Source organism: Gossypium raimondii, chromosome 11 (assembly GCF_025698545.1).
Source record: "Gossypium raimondii isolate GPD5lz chromosome 11, ASM2569854v1, whole genome shotgun sequence".
NCBI classification, from domain to species: domain Eukaryota; kingdom Viridiplantae; phylum Streptophyta; class Magnoliopsida; order Malvales; family Malvaceae; genus Gossypium; species Gossypium raimondii.
The window spans coordinates 45,471,992-45,494,789 of NC_068575.1; the positions used below are offsets into that span (position 1 = coordinate 45,471,992).

A 22,798-nucleotide genomic window follows, 5' to 3' on the forward strand; every position below is an offset into this window, starting at 1 on the left:
GCGTATAATAAAATTTCTAGTATTGATTGAGTTGGTCTCATAAGTTAACTAAACATCAACTAAAATTGATGATGACACCAAGATAAACAATTATTGTGCACTTACTATTATTAATCTAATGTATTATTTTAAGTATATCTCTATATTCTAGATACATAGTTTTCTCAAGTATATACTTATGATAGAATTTCTAATACTTCTAATATGATTTTAATAGTTTGACTTTTAAAAAATTAAAACTATATTTCTTATTATCTCACTCCTATTTTCTCTCTTTGAAAACTAAAATTATAAATACTTTATTTTTCATTATAAATTTATTTTAATTATTAAAATTTTATAAATATAAATAATTTATAAATAATTATTTGATAAATCACTTATGGCGAATTAAAAATATGATAAGTGTCACATTTATTTATTAATATTTTTATTTTTACTACAATAGATAATGTACTTATCAACCCTGAATTTACTTGTACATCTAAAACTCCACAAAAGGTCTATTGGATAATTTTCCATTAATCATTAATTAATACCACTCGCTTTTGTGAGTGGGCATTGACTATTATATATTAAATCCTTAGTCCTTAGAAGTTATGATTAAAGTAATCAACAGTTCCACTTGAAAAGCACAAAGCTAACTTTCGAAAAAGAACTTTTTGAGTAATGATTCTTATATAAAAAAACTAAATATAATTATATTAGTAATGTTTTTATTTTATTTTAGAAAATTTTAAAATTTTTAAAATATTTATTTCAAATTCTAAAACTTTCGATATTATTAATCATACATTAATATAATTAATATAACTTATTATTTTAATAAAATTATTTAATGTTACAAATATATTTTAATAATAAAATTGAAAAATAATTTTTAAACATAAACAAATACAAATATTTTTAAATATTGTTTAATTTTATTTGTCCATTCTTGTGTCATTATCCAATCTTATACAATTAGGTATTAATTATTATGAAGTATATATAAAATAAACATTGGTTGCCAAAGCAATGCTTCTATTGCATGTCCTACTAACAGATATAATTCACGTTCTGCTTGCTTCATTAGAAATAATTTTGAACAAATAATTACAAAGTTTTGCTAAATAATAAAAATATTTTACGTAAAATTATTTAAATACAAATTTTCTTTTATTAATTTTTCAAAAATAATATATTTTCATAAATCATTTTTGTATAAAACAATTGGATTTAGAAAATTAAAATGCAATACATTAAACTATTTTAAGAATAGTCATTTTCCTCCATTTGTAGAACAAATTGATTTAAATCAAAATAAATTTAGAACTTCACTTTTGATAAGAATAGTCATTTTCCCATAATTATTAACTTTGTCTATTCCATGTCTTCTCATACGTGACATATTTAAACTATCTATTTCCTTTTTATATTTCTCAATGCCAACGATGGAGGGAACCATGTGAAGCAACATATATTTTATATTAACATGTTGTTTTAAATTTCATATAGGTAAAATGGTAATTAACTTATAAAATTTCATATAGATAAAAAGAATCAAATAGATTAAACAATAACCATTTTGTGTACCAATACAATCAAAATCATCTTCAATTATATAACTGGACAAATCTATGAACACCAATTGCCTGTGAAAATTCTATTGCTGCTGGTGCATTAGCGACTTTAATAAACATGCACAACTTCAACCTACCAATTCAACTATAAAACTCTCTTTATAGCTCGCACCAAACCACTAGCGCCATGACTAACTTCTTGCTCTTTAATCATGGAAATAAGCTATCCAACTCTAGACTCACCTTTCGTATTCCCATCAAAGTTCAACTTGCATAGTCGAGCATATTCCAATCTCCATGCTAAAACCCATAACCCAAACACTATTATTATCTCGGATAACACCCCAATCGTACTCATACCTATACCACTACTCATCCCCTATCAGTATTTACTTGTATTTTAAAATTATGGAACATGTGTTCGATCATTGGATTTATAAATTTTATTTGTTTTATTTAGAGATGATATAAAAGCATGAAAGACAAATATAATCATAATAATATAAATTATAATTTAAAAATAGATGTTTTTGTAATTTTACAATTGAGTTAATGACTTGACTAAAGATGACATTAACTCAATAAAGTGCATAAATAATAGTATAAATAATATAAAATTATTTGTATAATATTTATCATATACAACAAATCCACTTATTTTCAAATAAAACACAAAATTTTTCTCTAGATATTTAAGTGATACATAATCAAAAGTGGCCTGAGGCTTGAACTTTTGAAATGAAAGTAAAACATTAAGTAATACTTTCATACCACAAAGTCAGTTTTGATTTTTATAAGAAAACACATTAAAGGGTCATGCATTACATCTTGTAAATAGCAAGTACTCTCGGATTCTAACAGTCAATCCTTATGTAGCAACCATTCCTTCTCTACTTGCATAAGCAAGCTCATCAAAAGTGTTTACAACTTCACTTGTATGATTATGACAAAGTTAATAATTGCAAGAAAAAGGGAGTAGTGCTAAGAGCAGTGACAACTGCAAATGGCACAACATAAGAACAACAATGAAGATAATGTAACTTTTTTGCAGCTCGTCTTCCTTATGTCTGCAAGGCCTTCTTTAGAGAGATAATCCACTATGTTTTAACATTGTACAATCAATGATTTAAATCTTATCATACCCTGGTATAACAACCTCACTTTTGCACCTAAGATCTAGATCTCCCTCCTCTAAGTTTTTCACCTTACCTTGAAAAACTTAGTTTGAAAAACTTGTTTACTTACAAGAATTCACTCATGATAATGAATTCCTAACGAATGGATTAAATGTTACTCTCTCAGTACAAAACCTATACAAGTTTCAAGAATATATATATCGATTCAACTTGCTAACATACTAAATCAATTATAATCAATCTTCCTAATAAAGTAGCAAACGTAAGCAATATCCTCTAAAGTTCAAGATAAGTCATAGATCTGCAAGCTAGGAATGTATTATTGTAAAATGTTCTTACAATTGCATTATACATATGTGACATTTGTATTATTTGAACGTGGAAAATATTTTTATATATCATTTTATCATTTGATGAGACCATAAATAATGTGATAGAAATGACCTATCTAGTATTTTCTAGTTACTTTAATACCAAAATAGATATTTTATAAATAAAATATCAAAATAAATATTACATCAAAGTACATGTATCATTCATGATGTTATTTATATTATTATTTTACTATTGACTGAGTTGATATTAATAGCCAATTGGATACCAATTTAGTTGGAAAATGACTAAAACAAACTATTTTTATAAAGTAACAAATACTATATGAGGGCATTTTTATATAAAATATTTTTATAAAATATTACTATGATGAGATTTAAACTTAAGAGATCATGATCTCAGAAATTTCAACTAATGACTTATTTGGTTTTTATGTAAACTTTTTCTAAATATACATTTTACATATTTTTAATCAATAATTTAGATGTATATGCCATTTTTATTTTTAAATAAGGGTTTTAGGCCGTTATTTTTAAAATTTAGGGAAATAGGTCATTTTTAGAGAGAGAAACGAAAAGCACGTTTAACTAGATGCACTTTTTGTTTCTCTCTCCCAGGGTTAGAGTTTTTTTTATATTTTTAGGTTTAGGGTTTTCTAAGAGTTTTAGGGTTTTTATTGGAATTGTGAAATTTCATAAGTAGTTTTGAGGAGTTGAGGATATGATAACGCGCCTCATGACATATACATTTCATATGTCATGTTGGGATAAGACCATCACCTCAGAAACTTATCTCAGGGAAATCAAGATTTTAGGGTGATAGTGCTTGATATGATCAAGGGTCAAAGTCTAGGTGGAGGCCCCAGTCGACGGTCGTGATACGGTCACGGGTTCAAGTAAAATCGGGGGCAAGTTGACGGTCGTTACGCAAACATGAGTTCAAGATTTTTGGATACCCCATAAATGATACCTTATATATACCATACATGAGATTAATGTCATAGCCATAAGTAAAAATAGAGGGATTTCCAGTGTAATCAATGTAATATTTTTCTCTATTTCCAAGTAGTCGGTATCTTTAACCTTTTATTCTTATCCAAAGGCTGACACCGAGGTTGACACAAGGACTTTCAAGAGGAAAGCGGATGTTTCGACGGAAGTAAAGGTCAAACTTGGGTCGACGCGACAACGGTTGTAGTTATTAATGGGTTATTTAATAATGAAAATCATCGTTGGCCTGAAATGAGCATCACCTTTACTCCACCGAAATAGTCACTCCCTGCCTGAGAGTCCTCTTACGTCCACGACAATATCGACCTTCGGATAAGAAAGAAGGTTAAAGGTACTAGAAGGAAACTGAGAAAAAAATTACGTCGATTATAGTGGGAAGCCCCATAATTTTTCCTTATGATTATGCCCTTAAACTTCTGTATGTTATTTATAAGGTAAAATTTTCGGGTATCCAAAAATTTTATGCTCATGGCCGTGTAACAACCGTCAACTAGATCCCTCGTTATATCTCGATCCATGACTGCATAACAACCGTTGAGTGAGACCTCCACGTAGACTTCCACCCGTGACCGTATAAAGCAAAATCACCCCAGAACCTGACTTTCCAATGATAGGCATCAGAGTTAATGGTCCCATCTTGGCATGATATATGAAATGTGTATGACTTAGAGCAATATCGCATCACCGAAAACTCAAGAAAACCTCAAACATGAACCAAATATTTTTAGCGACCCAAATTTTTAAAACTGAGAAATGTTTTATAGTGGAGGAATGAAGAGGCTTGGGGAAAAGTTGTTTGAGGGGTGATGAAACATTGAGTGGGAGACTCCTTTTTATAGGCGCATGGTGTAACACCCCTAACCCGAGTCCATTGCCAAAATAGGGGTACGGAGCATTACCAGAGTTTACAAATCAAACAGACAGAAAATGCAAACATTTCATATCATATGGCATTCATGTCAAAAACAAATCAAAATCATACATATTGTCCCTTATACGAGCCCTCGAGGCCCCAAATTATGCATTTGAAAGAAATTGGGACTAAATTGGAAACTCAAAAAAAATTTCGGAAACATTTAAAATTTTCAACACTGCAGGGGTCACACGGTTGTGTGACTTACATGGTCAAGAGACACGCCCGTGTCTCAGGCCGTGTGGACATTCAAATTAGGGACACACGGTCGTATCCTACCCCGTGTCCGTGCCCGTGTAACTCACTGACTTGAGCCACATGACCAAGCCACACGCTCGTGTGCCAGGCCGTGTGAATATACTGACTTGCACTCTTTAAAAGATACAAGGGACACATGGCCATGTGTCATACACGGTTGAGACACATGGCCATGTGTCACACACGGCTGAGACACATGTCCGTGTCTCTGCCCGTGTGGACGAAAATAGACCATTTTAAAAGCCATATTTCTCACCCAATTTGGTGTCAACCTACAATCAACATCATGCATATCAACAAGCCATAATTAGGCATCCAAAACAAGCCAAAATCAAGCTTTAAACATATAATATCTTCACATACAACCAATATGCCTATAGTCAGATGACAGCTTATAACATGTGTATTCATGTATTCAATATATTCATATGTATAACTAACTTATATGGATATTTGTACCCAAGGTTTACCAAGCTAATTTGCATTATTTCAAACCAAGTCACTTACCTACCAAAACATACAATTTGGTGCCAAAATGTATTTCAAATACTAACATATTTAGATATATATATACCTTACATATCAAGGTACCGATTCATGGTCAATTCATCACATCCCAAAACACATGTATAAAATGCACATTTAGCTAACATTTTACCTTTCACCATACAACCATAAACCAAACCACAAATCAACCATATAAGGCAAATATGCACAAACCAAAATGTGCCAAAACACAAGTCAAATAAGTGGCTAATCTCAACAAAATACATATAGGCTAACATTAACCAGAATACCTATATATGCCAATATAACCAAAATCAAAACATCCGAAAGTACCGATAGAACCGATGGATAGTGTGATATAACTCTGACAAGCTTCCAACTCGATCGAGCTTCCGATAATTTGAAAAGTAAATAAAAACAACTACGTAAGCAATGAATGCTTAGTAAGCTCGTATAAAATTTAATCATATCAATACATTTCTAATATGAAATTTATACATATCAAGAATAATCATATACCGATACCACACGATTCAGGAAACCAAATTCAACAACTCACGAAATGAGTAAATCCACAGCATCACTTATACTTATTATCCCTATCATAGTAGGATTTTAAACAACTTTAAACTCTTCCAAATTTCTTTATTTTCATTTGCATTTCATTACTTTCCACATCCGTTCCATATGCATAACACACAAGTCATAAGCATATCATTCAACCATAGCCACAAGCTAGTGCATTTAAACTTAGTCCTTTTCGAATTAATCACATGATACGTCATTTCATAAGAAATTACATAATTTAAACCTTACCACTCTTTTATGAGCACAAGCATATTTTCATTTGAGCACTTACCATTTCAATGCAACTTATAATTAAACATATTATCATTCAACCAACAACTTGGCACTTGCCTAAGCATCAAACAACAACACATGTTAGCATACTTGAACATATTTCATATAAATTCAACATTGTTAACCTTATTTTCTCAACATGTCACACTTGAGTTTATTACTCGTCTCAACTTATATAATTTTCATGTATCAACATATCAAATATATTCATATATGTACATGTCATGATACATATCATTCTCTTACTGTTTCTTCATATACATATATTATCCATTTCAATATATCAATATATCATGTACCAGCATTTCCATGTATTTCATGTATATACCTGTATTAGTTCGTATCGAACTCATATAGTCTCGTAACAGAACATTGCTCGTTGAACCATTTAGAATATCGTTGGATACTCGAGTAGCACACACGAGTGTACTAAACTGTAATCTGTCAATTTTTGTACATGTATGCTCATACGAGCTGAATATCGGTTAGCTCATGCGAGTTGAATACTGGTAAGCTCTCTCGAGCTGAGAATCGGTAAACCTAATGACATGTCATTTGTATACCAATAATTCTTAAGGTTCAAACGAGACTCGGTAATCGTCATACGTTTTTGGATTTACGTCGTTTCATAACACAATAAATTGCATACTAACATATATATTGATTTAATCACAATATAATCACATATTAACATTCAATTTAATAAAAAATATACAGAATACAGTTCATACGAACTTACTTGGCTAAATTGCAGAAATACCAACGTTTAGGGGTATTTTGGTAATTTTCTATTTTCCTCGATTTTTCACCCGTTCTTGATCTAAATTAATAATTTCATTCAATATATTAATTTAGGCAATAAAACAATTCATTTCATTCAATTTGGTCATTTTTGACATTTTTAAAAAATTGCCCCTAAAATTTTACTTTTATTCAGTTTAGTCTCTGAACCCAAAACATGCAAATTAACCATTTTTAATACAAACCCAAGCTAGCCAAATGCTCATAATATTCAAAACATCTCATTTATGCAACAATTTCACATTAAATCATTATATTTTTTACTATTTCATCAAAAATCACTTAATAAAATACTTTTAAATAACAATTAATATCTCAAATTCATCATTTAACATTAAAAATCATAAGATTCATCAATGGCAACATTCAAAATATTTAACAGTTTCAAAATCGAAGGTACGGGCTAACTAGACCTAGTTACAACGATCTTAAAAATATAAAAATTACAAGAAATAGGATCGATTATACTCACATATAAAGGAATAAAGCCAAAACAGAAAACTCCTCCATAGCTATGGTGTTCAGTAGAGTGAAGAAGAAGAAATGAAATTAAAGTGTTTTAATTTTACTTTAATTTGTTTTAATTTCCATTTAATTACAAAATTTTCATTGAATTTATATTATTTAATTCATTTTCAACCATTATGCCGTCCCACTCATTATTTATAGCTTAATTATTACTTAAGCCCTTCCTCATTTATTAATTAAACCATCTAATCACCTAAATGTATTAATTAACAAGTTTTGCACTTTTTTCAATTTGGTCATTTCTCTTAATTAATTATCGAAACGTTAAATTTTCTTAATGAAACTTTAATACCACCTTAATGACACTCCGTAAATATTTATAAAAATATTTACGGTTTGGTTTATAGAAACGAGGTCCTAATACCTCATTTTCTAAAACCACTTGAGCTTAGGGTCAAACCACTTGAATTTATATATTATCATATCAAAACCCTTTTAAAATCCATATTTTACTCATAATATTAAATATAATATTTACGAACTTACTCATTAGATTTGATGGCCCCGAAACTACTATTTCTGACACCACTGCAAAATGGGTTGTTACACATGTGAAAGGTAAAATTGTAGAGAAGAAATTTCTTGCGATCGAAAACGCGCCGCAAGACTAGCATGTTTGACGAATATATTCAAAACGAGCTTATAATCGACTAAACAATACAGTCGGCAGGTACTTTTAACCTGCAGCAGAAGAAAAATGATAGAAGCACACCCAATTAGACGATCTTCTAAAAATGAGTTTTTGGGTTGTTTAATACAACTATCTATTATTATTATTTTAGTTAACTTATAAATATAACATATATATATATATATACACGCATGCACATATCATTAAACCATGACCGGCCATCACCCATTTAAATGATAATATAATTGCAACCTTAGTCCCATTTATTTATTTCAATCTATAATTTAACTTTTAACTCTTTCGCGATTTAGTCCCCGCATTTTAATAACTCCTAATTTCATGAAAATTACTTATCTAAAATTTAATTCACCTCTAATATAACTTCGTAAATATTTATGGGTCCGGTTTACGAAAACAGAGTCCCGAAGCTACACTTTCCGTCACCCTTAATTATCGGGTTGTTACATCGGAGGCATTGCCAAATTATGCATGATTCCCTCCAAAACACGAACATCCACTTATTTATAATGACAAAAAAAATATTTTAAAATTAATTTAACTTAATTGAAAATAATGAAAATTAAAATTTTATCTTACTTATTACTTGAGCAGTTGAAATGTACTTCTCATCAAAACAAATTAGAGAGGTTGTCATTCGTGAAAATTTAATTCGAATGAATAAAATGCGGAGTCATTAGAAAATTGATTTAAACGAGAATATCAAAAAGTTTAGAACAAGAGCTTGAGAAAATTGAGAGAATTGAGAGAATAGAAATACTTGGAGAGAATAGGATGTGAGTCAAAAAAAGTAAAATTGGGTGGTATTTATAGGGAAAATTTTTGGACGGTTGGCCATTTAAATTTTTTTATTGTTGGAATTGACGGTTGGGGAAAGCGCGCTCAGTTGAATACTCTTTTATTTTCTCTCTAAAAATGACATATTTTCATAATTTTTGAAAAAAATGACATATACTGCTAAATTAGTCATTTTTAGTGTGTTATAAATATTTATTTGTACTATTAAAAATTGGTTCATATACATCAGCACGAGGTATACGAGGCACACCACGTGTCAATATTTGGTTAATCAATTAACCATGCCAAATTTAACCGTACAAATAGATAAAATTTTTAATAAAAATGTCTAAATTTTTTTTTGATCTAATGTTCATATATTAATTTATGTATTTTTTTAACAGAGAAAACAAAATATAATTTAATTCGATGTATTATAGGAAAAGGATATATACAACCGTACGGACTAGCATTATTTTTCCAGCAAGCCGACGCTTGGATGGAGCCCATCGTCGAATTGACAAACTGCAATGTGATTTGATGGACTGAACTAGTTTTAAAGCATGAATGTTCCAATCTCGGGTTTTTTACAAAAATAATATAAAAAAATTAAAAATTATCAAAATGTTATAAATTTTTTTATTTACCAAAATATATATAATTTTTATTTACCAAAATATATAAAAAACAAAAAACCAAAAAAAACACTGGTGATTTGACAACTCCACAGGACAAGGAACATCATTGGCGGCACCAAACAAGGGAACCTGTTGGCGGCACCAAACAAGGGTTCCTGTTATGCACCACTCGTGTTATAAACACGAACTCATCCAGTGAAACAAGAAAAATCAAGAAAAGAAAAGAAAGAAGAGGTGTTGCGGAAAAAAAAAAAAAGAGAAAGAGAAGAGAAAAGAAGTTATTTTTAAAAATAATTGATTATTTTGTTGTTATTGTTTTGTATAATTTGTATTTTTTTTGTTTTAGTTTAGTTATTAAGATTAAAATCAATAAAACTCAAATTAATAGTTTTAGTTAGGGTTTTATTATCAAAACATTACAAAAAATACAAACGTGTTAATGTACAAACATGTGCCATGGGATCGCATCATCTTTGGGCCATGGTTATTGTTCAATTTCTTTTACCAATATAATTATTTTAAAGTTGCATTATATTAAAGCTTAATTTAAGGTTATATGCCTCCATTTTCGATATAATATTAATAATTCCAAACGCCATATACTATTTTATAACTTAATTTGGATACAATGTAATCATAACCATTTGTATAGTTTTTATCATTACACATAAAATTTTACAATATTAGGTCAATTACGACCCGATCCGGACGACTGTCCAACATGAAAGTTTCGGTTAGGGTATTTATTCCGACTATGACCACTTAACCTGCATATTCCACAACGCTTTCCGTCAGACTTCTCCCTGATGTCCATTTCATTACGGATTCTGCTTGACTGCGGATGACCTCTCGGATTCCTCCGCAGCCCTTTGTTTGGGAGAAGCTCGAAAGTCGTCAAAGGCACCTCCCACGTTGATAGGTCAGGCAAGACGGGGAACTCATTTTTCCAGACACGCAATGTGCGCTCCAGCGTGTACACATCATCGACATATTGTTCAACATTGACGTTAACTTTAGCACACGCTGCCACGACATGCGCACAGGGATAATGAAGTGTTTCGAACCTTCGCTTTTCGACCGTCGATTCCGGAGATCAACTCCGTAGGACCTAGTTGGTATACCAGGTCGACGACTGATGCTCTCAGTAACTCGAAATGTTTCCAGTCGTCGTGAATATATTTCTACATTCATTGACCTCGCCAACCGACGGTTTGCGACCATTGTATCCCTGACATGTTCGACAAACACGTGTCCCGCCTCAATCTGGTCGACTTGCAATCAGAAGATGACGTGTTTTTAACAAAACAGTGTTGATCCCCTCGACTAAGTTTGTGGTCATTTGGCCATAACGAAAGCCCTCGTCAAAACTTTGAGCCCTCGTCAAAACTTTGAGCCCATTGCCACGGCTCCATTGTGCCCAACCATTGTCGGAAAGATGTGTTTGTCTGCCCCTCCATGTCACTCTCAAGTCGAATCATTTTTTGCTGGAACATATGTGGCTCTAACTCAGACAATGTGACACGTATTAAGAAAAATAAGTTCTAGTAACTCCATAACATGAAACATTACAACTTATATTGAAAATATAAGGTTATTATTTACCCATTGCCACGACTTGTCTCTTCCAGTCTGCATTCTTGTAATCTTTGTGGAAGTTAGCCGCAATGTGACGGATGTAGTAAACGGATCTCCACGACACACCGAAACGCCTGATTGCTGCAATTAAACCCTTCCCTCTATCGGAGATGATGCAAATGTTATCGTTGCTAATAACATACCTCCGCAGGTTTGTGAGGAAGAATTCCCAAGACTCCATGTTCTCTTTATCTACGATAGCAAATGCTATCGAGAGCACGCTTCTGTTGCCGTCTTGAGCAACTGAAAGAAGTAGGATCTGTGTATATTTTCCATACAGCCATGTCCCATCTACCTGCACAAGTGGCTTGCAGTGGGGAAATGCCTGCACACATGGATCGAACGTCCAGAACATCCGATGGAAAATCCTTTTTTGCGGTCAGAATCGGTCATCCGGGCCGTAATATGGCCTTGTCTGCAACTCAATCATAGTCCCCGGTACATACTCCCGCATAGCAGCTATCCAACCTTGAAGCTCGTTATACGATGAATCGTAATCTCCATACAGTTGCTCCATCGCCATCTGTTTAGCAATCCATGCCTTCCGATATGAGACTCGATACTGGAATCGTGCTTGTATTTCGCAATCGATCAAACTTTAATGTTCGGCATGTCCTTCACCATTGGCATGATATACGTACAGATTATTTTTGAATCAAGTTTTCCATGATCTTCTGTCATACGTGTTGATGTGCATGTATGAGGACAAACAAATTTTCGTATCTCCCACATCTGAGAACTTTTAATGAATGCAGACTTTTCGCCAATTGCGCCTTCTCACGCTTTCTAACACTCCCAACATATATTGTCCGAGTAGACACTCGTGACTTTATAATTAATCGATATATTCATCTGCATCGTTTGATGGCATATACGCACTCTTCTTTACAAATGAATCTCCGCCTATGAATAACTCCTCATCATCGATGTTACGGCCAGCCTGTGACGATGAACTATTTCAGGGTACTCTGGGAACTCAGCTACATACGCTGCGTCGGGGTCTATGAGCGACATGTGTGGCCCAGGATTATTTTGTATCAAAATATGCCGCATCTGCTCCTCGATCGAAGAAGCGTTAATGTCTTCATCGTCGATATCATCAGGTACATCGTCCACATCGGGATCACCGTCACTATCGACCTCTTCATCCCAATGATCGCCACCACCTTCTTCTTCGCAACCACATTCTTCTTCACCACCAACCATATCAACATCGGGTGTAATATTCAGGTCGATACCGATCCTTCCCATAGTTGATTCACTATCAACGTATGATATTGGAGCCACCATCCGCGGTTCTTCAGCCCCGTCTTCTTCATCAGATGCATTTTGCTCCATACCGACTAACTCAGCAAATAAGTGAATCGGTGCATTCTTGTCACTCACGTTCCCACAGTAGAGATCGACCATTGTCTCAACGTCTTCGTCGTCTGCAAGTTCCATTTCGACGAATTTGACTGGATTTGTCGAAACTAGAAACTTGTAGAAAATTTTACTATCCTTCTCATAACGTCTTAAAATTTTTGCATTAATCATTGCCTTCATTTCATCAAACGAGACATTTCTATTAAATCTCATTGCTATTTGTTGTCGACATTCAAATACACATCCAACACTTGTTGTCAAGATGACTCAATCGAAATAAACGTATACAAAAACTTAGCATCCATCTTCAATATTTAATCATCAAAAATAAACAAAATCTCGTAAAACATCTCGCACGGATAATAAATAACTTAAATAAAAAAATTAATGTTTCAATATTCAATTTTGTACATGAAAGCCATTTAACCACTAATCCTAATAACTAACACAATAATAATATTAATAATTTTATATACAAAATAATACTAACTAAAATTATTAATAACTAACTATAAAAATAATACTAATTTTTACTAACAATAATACTAAGTAACATCTTAATAATAATAATAATAATAATAATAATAATAATAATAATAATAATAATAATAATAATAATACTATAAAATTTTTATTTTTTGTAATATTTTGATAATAAAACCTAACTAAAACTATTAATTTGAGTTTTATTGATTTTAATCTTAATAACTAAACTAAAACAAAAAAATACAAATTATACAAAACAATAACAATAACATAATCAATTATTTTAAAAAATACCGATTTTCTCTTCTCTTTCTCTCTTTTCTATTTTTTCCGAACCACCTCTTCTTTCTTTTCTTTTCTTCCGATTTTTTTGTTTCATTTGGACAGAGTTCGTGTTTATAACACGAGTGGTGCCAACAGGAACCCTTGTTTGGTGCCGCCAATGAGGTTCCTTGTTTGGTGCCGCCAATGATGTTCCTTGTCCCAGGGAGTTGTCAAATCAGTCCTTTTTTTTCTGTTTTTTTTTTGGTTTTTTTGGTTTTTTGATATATTTTGGTAAATAAAAAAATTATATATATTTTGATAAATAAAAAAAATTTATAACATTTTGATAATTTTTAATTTTTTTATATTATTTTTGTAAAAAACCCTCCAATCTCACAGGAGACGAATCTTGGCAATAAACTTGGCCTGAAATCTTCCCCTACATTTGATGATTGAGATGCTTCTTCGTCTCTTACACTGTCAAAGTCAAGTAAACGGATTGTTTTTTAATCCCCTTCTTCTCCCACCAATCTTATATATTTATAATATACCACCAACACTATTTCCCCACCTCCTGGGAAACTGGTTGTTCAGTAATTATCATATAAAGTAAACTCACTCGTCTTTATGTTACGACTTGGTCTTCCTTTTAGAAATTAGAATACAACTGGTTTCCCTTCCTCTATTCGAATCGTTTTTGCAGTGAGGGAATGGAGAGAATAAGGGCGTGTTTGGTTGCAGTGGCCCTTGCGAGCCTATTCTGCGTAGCGCATGTGAGATCCAGTGCCTCTGATCATCGTTACAAAGCTGGAGATGAAGTCCCTCTTTATGCTAATAAAGTCGGTCCCTTCGGCAATCCCAGGTATCCCTTCTTTCCATTTTCTCAATTTCCTGATTTTACAATTTTTTATTTCCTTTAACCTATTTTCTCTTTCATTAACAGCGAGACATACCGTTACTTCGATTTTCCATTCTGTTCCCCAGGTTCGTTTCTGTTTGTTTGGTCGTTTTTGTTCTTTTTTTTAAGGGAGTTTAAGATGAATTGAGATTATGCTGTGCAGTCCCCCTGAAGGAGAAGAAGGAAGCTTTGGGCGAAGTATTGAATGGGGATCGGCTAGTGAGTGGCCCTTACAGAATTGACTTTTTGAGTGAGAAAGATGCTGAGATTGCTTGCAAAAGGAAGCTTTCAAAGGAAGAAGTTGCCAGGTTCAGAACCGCCATCTCTAAAGACTATTACTTCCAAATGTACTTCGACGACCTTCCGTTTTGGGGCTTCTTTGGCAAAGTTTATAACGTAGGCAAGGCCGATCCAAGCGATTGCAAATATTATCTCTATAAGCATCCCGTATTCCAGATATTTTACAATAAGGACCGTGTTATCGAGATTAATGTCAGAATGGATACACGCGCGGTTGTCGATGTCACCGGAGATGAACCTGTTGATGTGGATTTCATGTACACCGTTAAATGGAAGGAAATAGACGTCCCTTTTGAGAAACGGCTGGATAAGTACAAGTCGTCTTCTTCCTTGCGGCAAATCCAGTGGTTCTCAACCCTTAATTCATGTGTCACCCTTTTGTTATTGACCGCTTTCCTCGCCACCATTCTCATGCGAATCCTTAAGAATGATTTCATTAAGTAAGAATAAAATTTCTCTGTTTTGATGCATGAAAATCCACATTTAATTCAAATTACACGGTTTTATATATCGGTTAAAAGGTATGCACATGATGAGGAATCAGCGGATCAGGAGGAGGAGACTGGGTGGAAGAGCATTCATGGTGATGTCTTCAGGTATCCGAAACATAAGTCTCTGTTTGCTGCAGCTCTTGGTTGTGGCACCCAGCTCTTTACTATGTGAGTGTATTGACCTTCGATTTACAGTTATTTTTGGCTTCTTGTTTATAAGCAATCTAGTGACTGGCTTATTTGCATCATCTTCCAGCACAATTTTCATTTTTATCCTTGCTGTAGTTGGGGTCTTTTATCCATATAATCGAGGAGCTTTGTTGACTGCTTTGGTAGTCATTTATGCCCTTACATCTGGAATTGCTGGCTACACTGCAGCTTCTTTCTATTGTCAGCTAGAAGGAACAAATTGGGTATGTAATACTAGTCTCTGTTCCATTTTCAATCTAGTAACTGTTTAGTAGTGTTGGGTATGTGAAAATTTCTCATATCCATTGTCCAATACCGAAATGTAGATATTTATTAGTTAAAATCTGAACTCACAAATTTACCAAATATAACTCCAAAACTGAAACAATTGGGAATAAGCAAATGTAATCAATGCATAATAAGCCTAAAAAACCTATATCTACATACACTGACATTTACCTCATAAAATAGACTTTCTTCCAAATTGAATGTTCATCTTACTATTTTAGCATGTTTCGAAATGCTGCTCACTCCCCCAAAATGGATAAAAAAGCTTTTGTAATGTTCATTGGAATACTTTGGGTGGGGTAACTCTTGCCTTTATCTTAATACCATCCACTCTTGCCTGCTGAATCTCAATGATAGAAAGTAGGAACTTAGAACCAAAGCATGTTACCCTCATTTTAGAATGGTGACTAAAATGTGAATATCTTTTTTTTGGTCAATTATAATGTCTACTTCTACACTTTTTCATGGCAGGTGGGAAACTTATTACTGACAGGAAGCTTGCTTTGTGGACCACTTTTTGTCACATTTTGCTTTCTTAACACTGTCGCAGTTGCTTATAAAGTCACTGCAGCATTGCCATTTGGAACCATTGTGGTGATTTTTCTCATATGGGCTCTGGTCTCTTCTCCTTTTTTAGTATTAGGAGGTATTGGTGGAAAGGATAGCAAGGCAGAGTTTCAAGCCCCATGTCGGACCACAAAATGTCCTAGAGATATCCCGCCGTTACCTTGGTATCGGAAAACTCTTCCTCAGATTGCAATGGCGGGATTATTGCCATTCAGTGCCATCTATATTGAAATTTACTACTTATTTGCCAGTGTGTGGGGACATAGAATCTACACCACATACGTCATCCTGTTTATTGTCTTTATCATTCTCTTAATCATCACTGCTTTTATTACCGTGGCTTTGACTTATTTTCAACTTGCTGCTGAAGACCATGGATGGTGGTGGAGGTATGTTGTTCTTGGCTCCTGATTTGCATATATAAAGAAACCCATGCATTTACAAGTGGGTACAAAGCCATGTTTGAAGAATATTTTTAAATTCCCTTCTTGTTTTGATGAGCTCAAGTACTCTTTGGTTTGCTTGTTTGTTGGATAATTTCTAGTGTTATTAATATGACTTATTTTGATGATTCACTGATATTCAACATTCATATAGCATCTCAGGGTGCCACTTTTTTCATTAATCAGTTGGTCTTAACTAACATTCTCTTCTTTGGTATGTTAGGTCCTTCCTCTGTGGTGGGTCAACCGGGTTGTTCATGTATGCCTACTGTTTTTATTACTACAGTGCGCAATCAGACATGTCAGGCTTCATGCAAACCTCATTCTTCTTTGGATACATGGCTTGCATTTGCTATGGCTTCTTCCTCATGCTTGGGGCCATTGGCTTCTGTGCATCTCTATTCTTTGTTCGTCACATCTATCGCTCTATTAAGTGCGAGTAGAGGAATTTTTAAAGTTTGTTTACAATAGGTAATTCTAATTACGTTTGCTTAATAATTGGAAGCAATGGCATAGTTTGTGGAAAGATTTCATGATAACTGTCGGTAGCCATTTTCAAATCACATAGGGAGAAGATTGGGACATTGTGCTCTGCCTCAAAGCAGCAGTGAAAGCGCATATGTGCGCTTGGGACAGGTATTGAATTGCTATTGCAATATCTTGTGAAAAAGCAAATCATCTTTGCTTGTTACTTTTTCTCAGAAACTTGTAATCTTCTCAGTACACCGACTAAAATTATCCCATTTCCATTTTTGCTTGTTACATATTTTGTTAAATGAAATTATATACAAAAGTTTAAGGAAATCTCTGCAGACCTTGATTTAGAATTAAGCTTACCTGGCAAATCTCTGCAGACATATTGAATGGGTAATGCACAAATTGAGGAAGCATAATAAAACTAGTGGACGATGAGAAAGATCAAATTTGCTCAGGATAGTGATAGCAGATCTTCCTCGTAACCTATGGTATGGGTGGCTTATAGACCCAACAATATTAAAATCTAAGTCGTTAATATAGAGTAACAAAATTGAATATTGAGATAATGACAAAAGTTGCCTCGGATCCAAACATCTTCATAATTCTCAGTCTCATCTATGAACAGGCAACACCATCTCACCCGCATATACAAGCACCAAAACGGCCAAAAACATAAGCACAAGATAAAAATTATACATATGTTGAAGCATCTAGGATTTCTTAAAGACAAGCATTTGAATCTGAAACTCTGCCCACTTACTTCCAGTCGTGTAGTGTTCCAGTTAGTCAATACGGGCATGCTGTGCAAAAGAGTAAGCTGAAATAACTGATCCAGTCTTGCTCAATGATTGCTTGGCAAATCCCACACTTTTCCTAGTACCCAACCATATGACCCAAAAGAATCCAACCCAACCTGATTCATGTTGAAAATATGTATCAGTTCAAATCCCCCAGTCCAGAACGTTCAAGTTGCAAAATAAGAAAAGCCTAAACACTATTTATGTGAGAAGAATTAGCCATGAACAAAAAAAATTAGGGTGTACATAGTTAAGAAAAAAAGTGAAGAGCAATTTATGGGCCCTGATAACTTTTGCTTTCCAGTTTTAATACATCTTAACATTTTTATCAATTTTCTGTCTTTGGGGTATTGCAGCACCACAAAGATGCTTAATTTGGCCTAACATATATAATATCAAGCAAATTCTAGCAACTTAATTTGGCTTACAATCTAAGACAACCCTAAATGAAGGCATAAACAAAAAGGATTCATCATGTTGTGGTTTTGTAAGGCAAGCAATAGCATAGCAAAAACGTTGGATGTCATAAACAGAAAGAACAAAATCGAATGAAACAAAAGTAAGCAAAGACATGGTTGGAGAGATATAATACCTGCAGCTATCATAGCAGCAAAAATTGCTGAAATCGTCGCAATAGAAATAACGAGTGCAGCAATTGACATGGCCCCAATATAAATAGCTGTTACACATGCAAGGGAAAAGAACAAGAAGCCTCCCGCAGCTGCCAAAGAGATGAGAAGAGAGACAATAATGGCATTGACGGTCGCTACCAGAAATATAAGCATAAAGGTAAGCAACCCTGTCAATGCAAGAAAAGCAACGGACCCAATCTGCACAAGATTTGTTGGTCAGAGAAAGAGAATCAAAGTGATTAAAACCCAAAAACAGAAATTAAGAATGGGCTAATAATAGTTTTATCAAATTTAAAGCAGGGCGATAACATTACAGAAATGACGAGGAGAGCACGGAGGGGGCTGCCTCGACGAGTCCACCGCAGGAGGGTTTGGCCAGTGTTTCTAGAGGCTTCGCCGAGACGAGGCCCATTCTCGGAAACGGATATCTTGATCCGCTGCAGCAACGGGGCTGATTCCGTCGACGATGCATCGGGTAAGATCATCGAAACCGAACGGTGGAGAACATCATAGAGCGTTTCTTCCTTACGGATGCGCTGGTTTTCATTTAGGGTGACGCCGTTCGTTTGGTCCGCCATGGCGGATTTGCTATTATTTACTTCAAGTTGAAGATTGACGAAGGAGAATAGAATAGAATTAGGATTGTTGGTCGCTTGAATTTGATTTTCGGAGTCCAAAGAAAAAACCTCCAATGGCGGATTATCCGTCTGGTCTGGTAGTTTGAAGAATCGAGTTTGAATAAAATAAATTTTATCGGTTTCATCGATCTATATTACAATCGGGTAAAGTACACCCAGGATCACTCAACTATTAGCGATTTTACATTTTGGTCACTCAATTTTAAAAGATTGCAAATTGGTAACTGAATTATTGGAAAACTATCATTCAAGTCACCATTCATTGTAGGGTAAATTATACCCAAATTGTAAACTTACCTATCCCCATATATGACGCCTGTTAGCAACTTAAGAGGCTAGTGACCAACAGTAACTATCGAGAAAATTGTGAGCTTACTAATAGTTGAGATTCAATGTTTTTACAAGTATTGTGAATGGAGAGGGAACCTTTCACCTGTATAGGGTTTGATCTTCCTCAACGTTAAGATGGTCTTCTTTGAACATAAATACAATGGATTATTACTACTCAAATACATTACATTTGATAAAACACTGAAGCGATTGCAATTCGAGAAATCATAAATTGCTTTAACAATCCCTATTCCCAGTGGCTTGTTCAAAATCAGAGAACAAAAATGTTTGTATTTTGCTTACAATGATTAAAGGGCTTAAGGTGGCATCAACTTTAAATATCCCCTCACCTTCATCTATGTGAAGCGACTCTAGTTGTGATTGCAGAAGTGTGGCCGGCATGAAATGCTTCCCTTCTGCAGCTCGTTTCTCGAGCCGAGCGGCAAGAACATCGGCCTTGGCATCCAAAAGAACAAACTGCACAGTACTAGCATAGCTCCCATGCACATAATCAGCATCAGCGGATCTTAGAATTTCTCTGTAATGTTTCTGCAGTGAAGAACACCCAAGTATCACAGTTTTTCCGTTGTCTAACTTATCTTTTAGAACACCCCGTAGCGTTTCTAGCCATGGAATACGATCCTCATCTGAGAGGGGAATACCTTGGCTCATCTTTTCTGTGTTTTTAAATGAATAGCAAATGTTAAAGACAAACAAATTTTAAATAATATATATAAAGAGAGAAAAACTGCGAATTCATGCTCAATAGCCATGTCTATATCTCTATTGCTTACCTTTATTTGATAGTGGGTGGAAATCATCAGCATCAAGAAAGCTACAGTTCAAAACTTTGGCCAACATGTCACCTATTGTGCTGGTTATACAGAAAAGTAGAAGAGCATGAGTACGGTGATCTTATTGTTACCTTTATACTATATCTATGCTACTCGGACATAGGCGCGAAAGACCCTAATCATGCCATCAAAAATAACATCAATGTATATATACTACATATGAATTACAAGCATTATAGAAAACGCCATGGGAGAATCAAGTGCAAAGAAGAGCCACATCACAAAATAATCATACAACGTCTAGAAAAGTTCTATTTGAAAGACTAATGACTCAAAGCAAAACTTCTTTACTATGTTAAATGTTCACGTCATTCTCCATCAATAACATGTTAGACCCTATAAAAATATTGAGAATTTTTACCAAAAGTAAAATTCCACACGATCACTTCAATACCTATGAAAAGTAACTTAAAGACCATGATTGCTAAAATCTCAAAAACCCCATAGTTACTAATAATAATATGGTGATAGAATTATGGGTGACATTTATGCCATTCTAGATCTGTATCTTAAGATGCACGAAACATTCTCATAAGCTTTTATCAAAGATGGAAATAGACAATTGTTCACCTCATAATGGTTAACTATTATTACCGAGAGATGCCTATCAGGCAATATCAAAAGAGTATCTTGAAGGGTCGTGCTCAGCAATGACTATGTTGTTGTTATTTGGATGATCGCACGTACCCATGAATAATTAACAAGAGTCTGTCTTCCTCCCCTTTAATGTACTAATTCCATACATCCTCTTTCTATGTTACCGCAGAAACAAATTTCAAATGGATCCCCAAAACTAATTCCACTTCGGCCTTAGAAAAAAAATCAATTTTAAACACAACTATACAGAAGAAAAAGACGGCTTAAAGTTAGTAGAAAGGTATAATTCCTGAAAACAAAATTGTAAAATTGGACTAAGAGTATAAAGTTACCATAGTATTATGATCAGAAACATTCATTTCGTGAACGACAGCAAACTTATGGCATGATGATAGTTTTGATGATATTTGAAGATAAATGGACTACAAAATTATGACTAAATCAATGGATATCTTTTCCTTTTCCACATATATTGAGGGAAAAAAATTGAAAAAGCTATTAATAATTACTAGGTTCAGCTTTCAATTATGAATGAGAAATTACAAAGCAAAAACAAAGGGAGAAAAAGGGGCTTACGATTTGCCAGCGCCACTAACGCCCATAATCACAACAACTCTTCCTACAAAAAGAGAGAGAAAAGAAACATAAACAAATGTATAAAAAGAAAATACACGGCAAATATGAGATGAACGTTACCTTTGTGATCAAAAGCCATTTAAGTCAAAGATGAGCTACGATATTTTCCTTCACTGCTGCAATTCAGCAATAGGAGATGAAATCAATAAACTATATTTTGAGTCAGAAATAAAATCCAAAGACAAGCTGAACGATGGGAAGAGACGATTAAAATAAAACAAGTAAAGAAGTAGAATATAATAGTCGTGAAAAACAAAGTGGTCCATGCATTTGAACCTAAGTCAACTCCCGATTGCGATCCACCACAACTAGAAACAGAGCTCCTAATACCCAGAAAATATGGGAGTTGGCCTTGCAATGCTGTTCGAATAAAGCCCAATTAGAGAAATATGGTGGAAAACTAATTAAACAATGGAAAGGGAAAAAAAAAAAGGAAAGAGAAAAGCAAACAAGGAAGAGGCAGGTGGAAAGATATTAGTTGAGAAATTAGCTTACCCGCTACAAATGCCCAAATGGATACTCACGGGTTGGTGGTAGTTATGTTAAGTAAAATACCTAATTTTTTTAGTAATAAATTATTACAAGGGGTAAGCATCAATCTTGAATGTATAAAATAAGTTATTTAGGTAGAATTTTTTTTTTAAAAATCATTAGAAATTATTTAATACTAGAGTATGGCACAATTAGGTTAAAAGAGTTATATAAAAATATATTTATAAAAAATTTATGTAAAAATATAATTTATTGAAATGTCAGATTGAAGATCATGGGGTTTTGAGTGTCAAATCTCATCATGTGATTTTTTTTATATTTTTGAAAGATAACAATACCCTCATAATAATATTTGTTATTTTAAAAATAATGAGATTTGAGTAATTTTCTAACCGATTATGGCATATGACTATATGGTGGAAATTTTTACATATAATGTTTATTAT

General features: G+C 33.6%; 4 protein-coding genes across 9 annotated transcripts; 1 reads left to right on the plus strand and 3 right to left on the minus strand.

Moving 5' to 3' along the window:
* Positions 1 to 10,661: 10,661 nt before the first annotated feature.
* LOC105801022 (uncharacterized) lies at positions 10,662 to 11,194 on the minus strand. Its single transcript, XM_052623659.1, has 2 exons — positions 11,038 to 11,194; positions 10,662 to 10,996 (listed from the first exon to the last, which is right to left on the minus strand). The coding sequence occupies exons 1-2, from the start codon at positions 11,192 to 11,194 to the stop codon at positions 10,662 to 10,664; spliced, it is 492 nt and encodes a 163-aa protein (XP_052479619.1).
* A 2,997-nt stretch (positions 11,195 to 14,191) lies between these two features.
* LOC105803640 (transmembrane 9 superfamily member 4) lies at positions 14,192 to 17,703 on the plus strand. 2 transcript variants are annotated; one of them, XM_012635940.2, is made up of 8 exons: positions 14,192 to 14,585; positions 14,667 to 14,707; positions 14,785 to 15,361; positions 15,443 to 15,580; positions 15,669 to 15,825; positions 16,361 to 16,845; positions 17,123 to 17,370; positions 17,468 to 17,703. In XM_012635940.2, exons 1-7 carry the CDS (start codon positions 14,434 to 14,436, stop codon positions 17,340 to 17,342), a joined length of 1,770 nt encoding a protein of 589 aa, XP_012491394.1. In that variant the 5' UTR covers positions 14,192 to 14,433; the 3' UTR covers positions 17,343 to 17,370; positions 17,468 to 17,703. The 2 variants fall into 2 exon arrangements, with proteins under 2 accessions (XP_012491394.1, XP_012491393.1); XM_012635939.2 differs by having other exon boundaries at positions 14,193 to 14,585; positions 17,123 to 17,703.
* Positions 17,704 to 17,913: 210 nt separating this feature from the next.
* Positions 17,914 to 19,550, minus strand: LOC105803641 (uncharacterized). Its single transcript, XM_012635941.2, has 3 exons — positions 19,120 to 19,550; positions 18,766 to 19,003; positions 17,914 to 18,289 (listed from the first exon to the last, which is right to left on the minus strand). The coding sequence occupies exons 1-3, from the start codon at positions 19,381 to 19,383 to the stop codon at positions 18,159 to 18,161; spliced, it is 633 nt and encodes a 210-aa protein (XP_012491395.1). The 5' UTR covers positions 19,384 to 19,550; the 3' UTR covers positions 17,914 to 18,158.
* Positions 19,551 to 19,796: 246 nt separating this feature from the next.
* LOC105803642 (gluconokinase) lies at positions 19,797 to 22,302 on the minus strand. 5 transcript variants are annotated; one of them, XM_052623463.1, is made up of 6 exons: positions 22,137 to 22,299; positions 21,921 to 21,976; positions 21,801 to 21,843; positions 21,315 to 21,465; positions 20,568 to 20,647; positions 19,797 to 20,450 (listed from the first exon to the last, which is right to left on the minus strand). In XM_052623463.1, exons 5-6 carry the CDS (start codon positions 20,632 to 20,634, stop codon positions 20,011 to 20,013), a joined length of 507 nt encoding a protein of 168 aa, XP_052479423.1. In that variant the 5' UTR covers positions 20,635 to 20,647; positions 21,315 to 21,465; positions 21,801 to 21,843; positions 21,921 to 21,976; positions 22,137 to 22,299; the 3' UTR covers positions 19,797 to 20,010. The 5 variants fall into 5 exon arrangements, with proteins under 5 accessions (XP_052479423.1, XP_012491397.1, XP_052479421.1 ...); XM_012635943.2 differs by having other exon boundaries at positions 21,222 to 21,436; positions 22,137 to 22,298; XM_052623461.1 differs by having other exon boundaries at positions 21,222 to 21,465; positions 22,137 to 22,298.
* Between the last annotated feature and the right edge of the window lie 496 nt (positions 22,303 to 22,798).

Coding starts and splice junctions, on each gene's coding strand:
- LOC105801022 (XM_052623659.1), bottom strand. CDS start 11,194: ATGGTCGCAAACCGTCGGTTGGCGAGGTCAATGAATGTAGAAATATAT. Junction 10,997..11,037: donor TCGACGGTCGAAAAGCGAAG/GTTCGAAACACT, acceptor ATGTCGTGGCAG/CGTGTGCTAAAGTTAACGTC.
- LOC105803640 (XM_012635940.2), top strand. CDS start 14,434: ATGGAGAGAATAAGGGCGTGTTTGGTTGCAGTGGCCCTTGCGAGCCTA. Junction 14,586..14,666: donor GGTCCCTTCGGCAATCCCAG/GTATCCCTTCTT, acceptor TTTCATTAACAG/CGAGACATACCGTTACTTCG. Junction 14,708..14,784: donor TTTTCCATTCTGTTCCCCAG/GTTCGTTTCTGT, acceptor TATGCTGTGCAG/TCCCCCTGAAGGAGAAGAAG.
- LOC105803641 (XM_012635941.2), bottom strand. CDS start 19,383: ATGGCGGACCAAACGAACGGCGTCACCCTAAATGAAAACCAGCGCATC. Junction 19,004..19,119: donor GTGCTCTCCTCGTCATTTCT/GTAATGTTATCG, acceptor AATCTTGTGCAG/ATTGGGTCCGTTGCTTTTCT. Junction 18,290..18,765: donor TGCTGCTATGATAGCTGCAG/GTATTATATCTC, acceptor AACATGAATCAG/GTTGGGTTGGATTCTTTTGG.
- LOC105803642 (XM_012635942.2), bottom strand. Junction 20,648..21,800: donor GTTAGTGGCGCTGGCAAATC/GTAAGCCCCTTT, acceptor CTGTATAACCAG/CACAATAGGTGACATGTTGG. Junction 20,451..20,567: donor CCACCCACTATCAAATAAAG/GTAAGCAATAGA, acceptor TTAAAAACACAG/AAAAGATGAGCCAAGGTATT.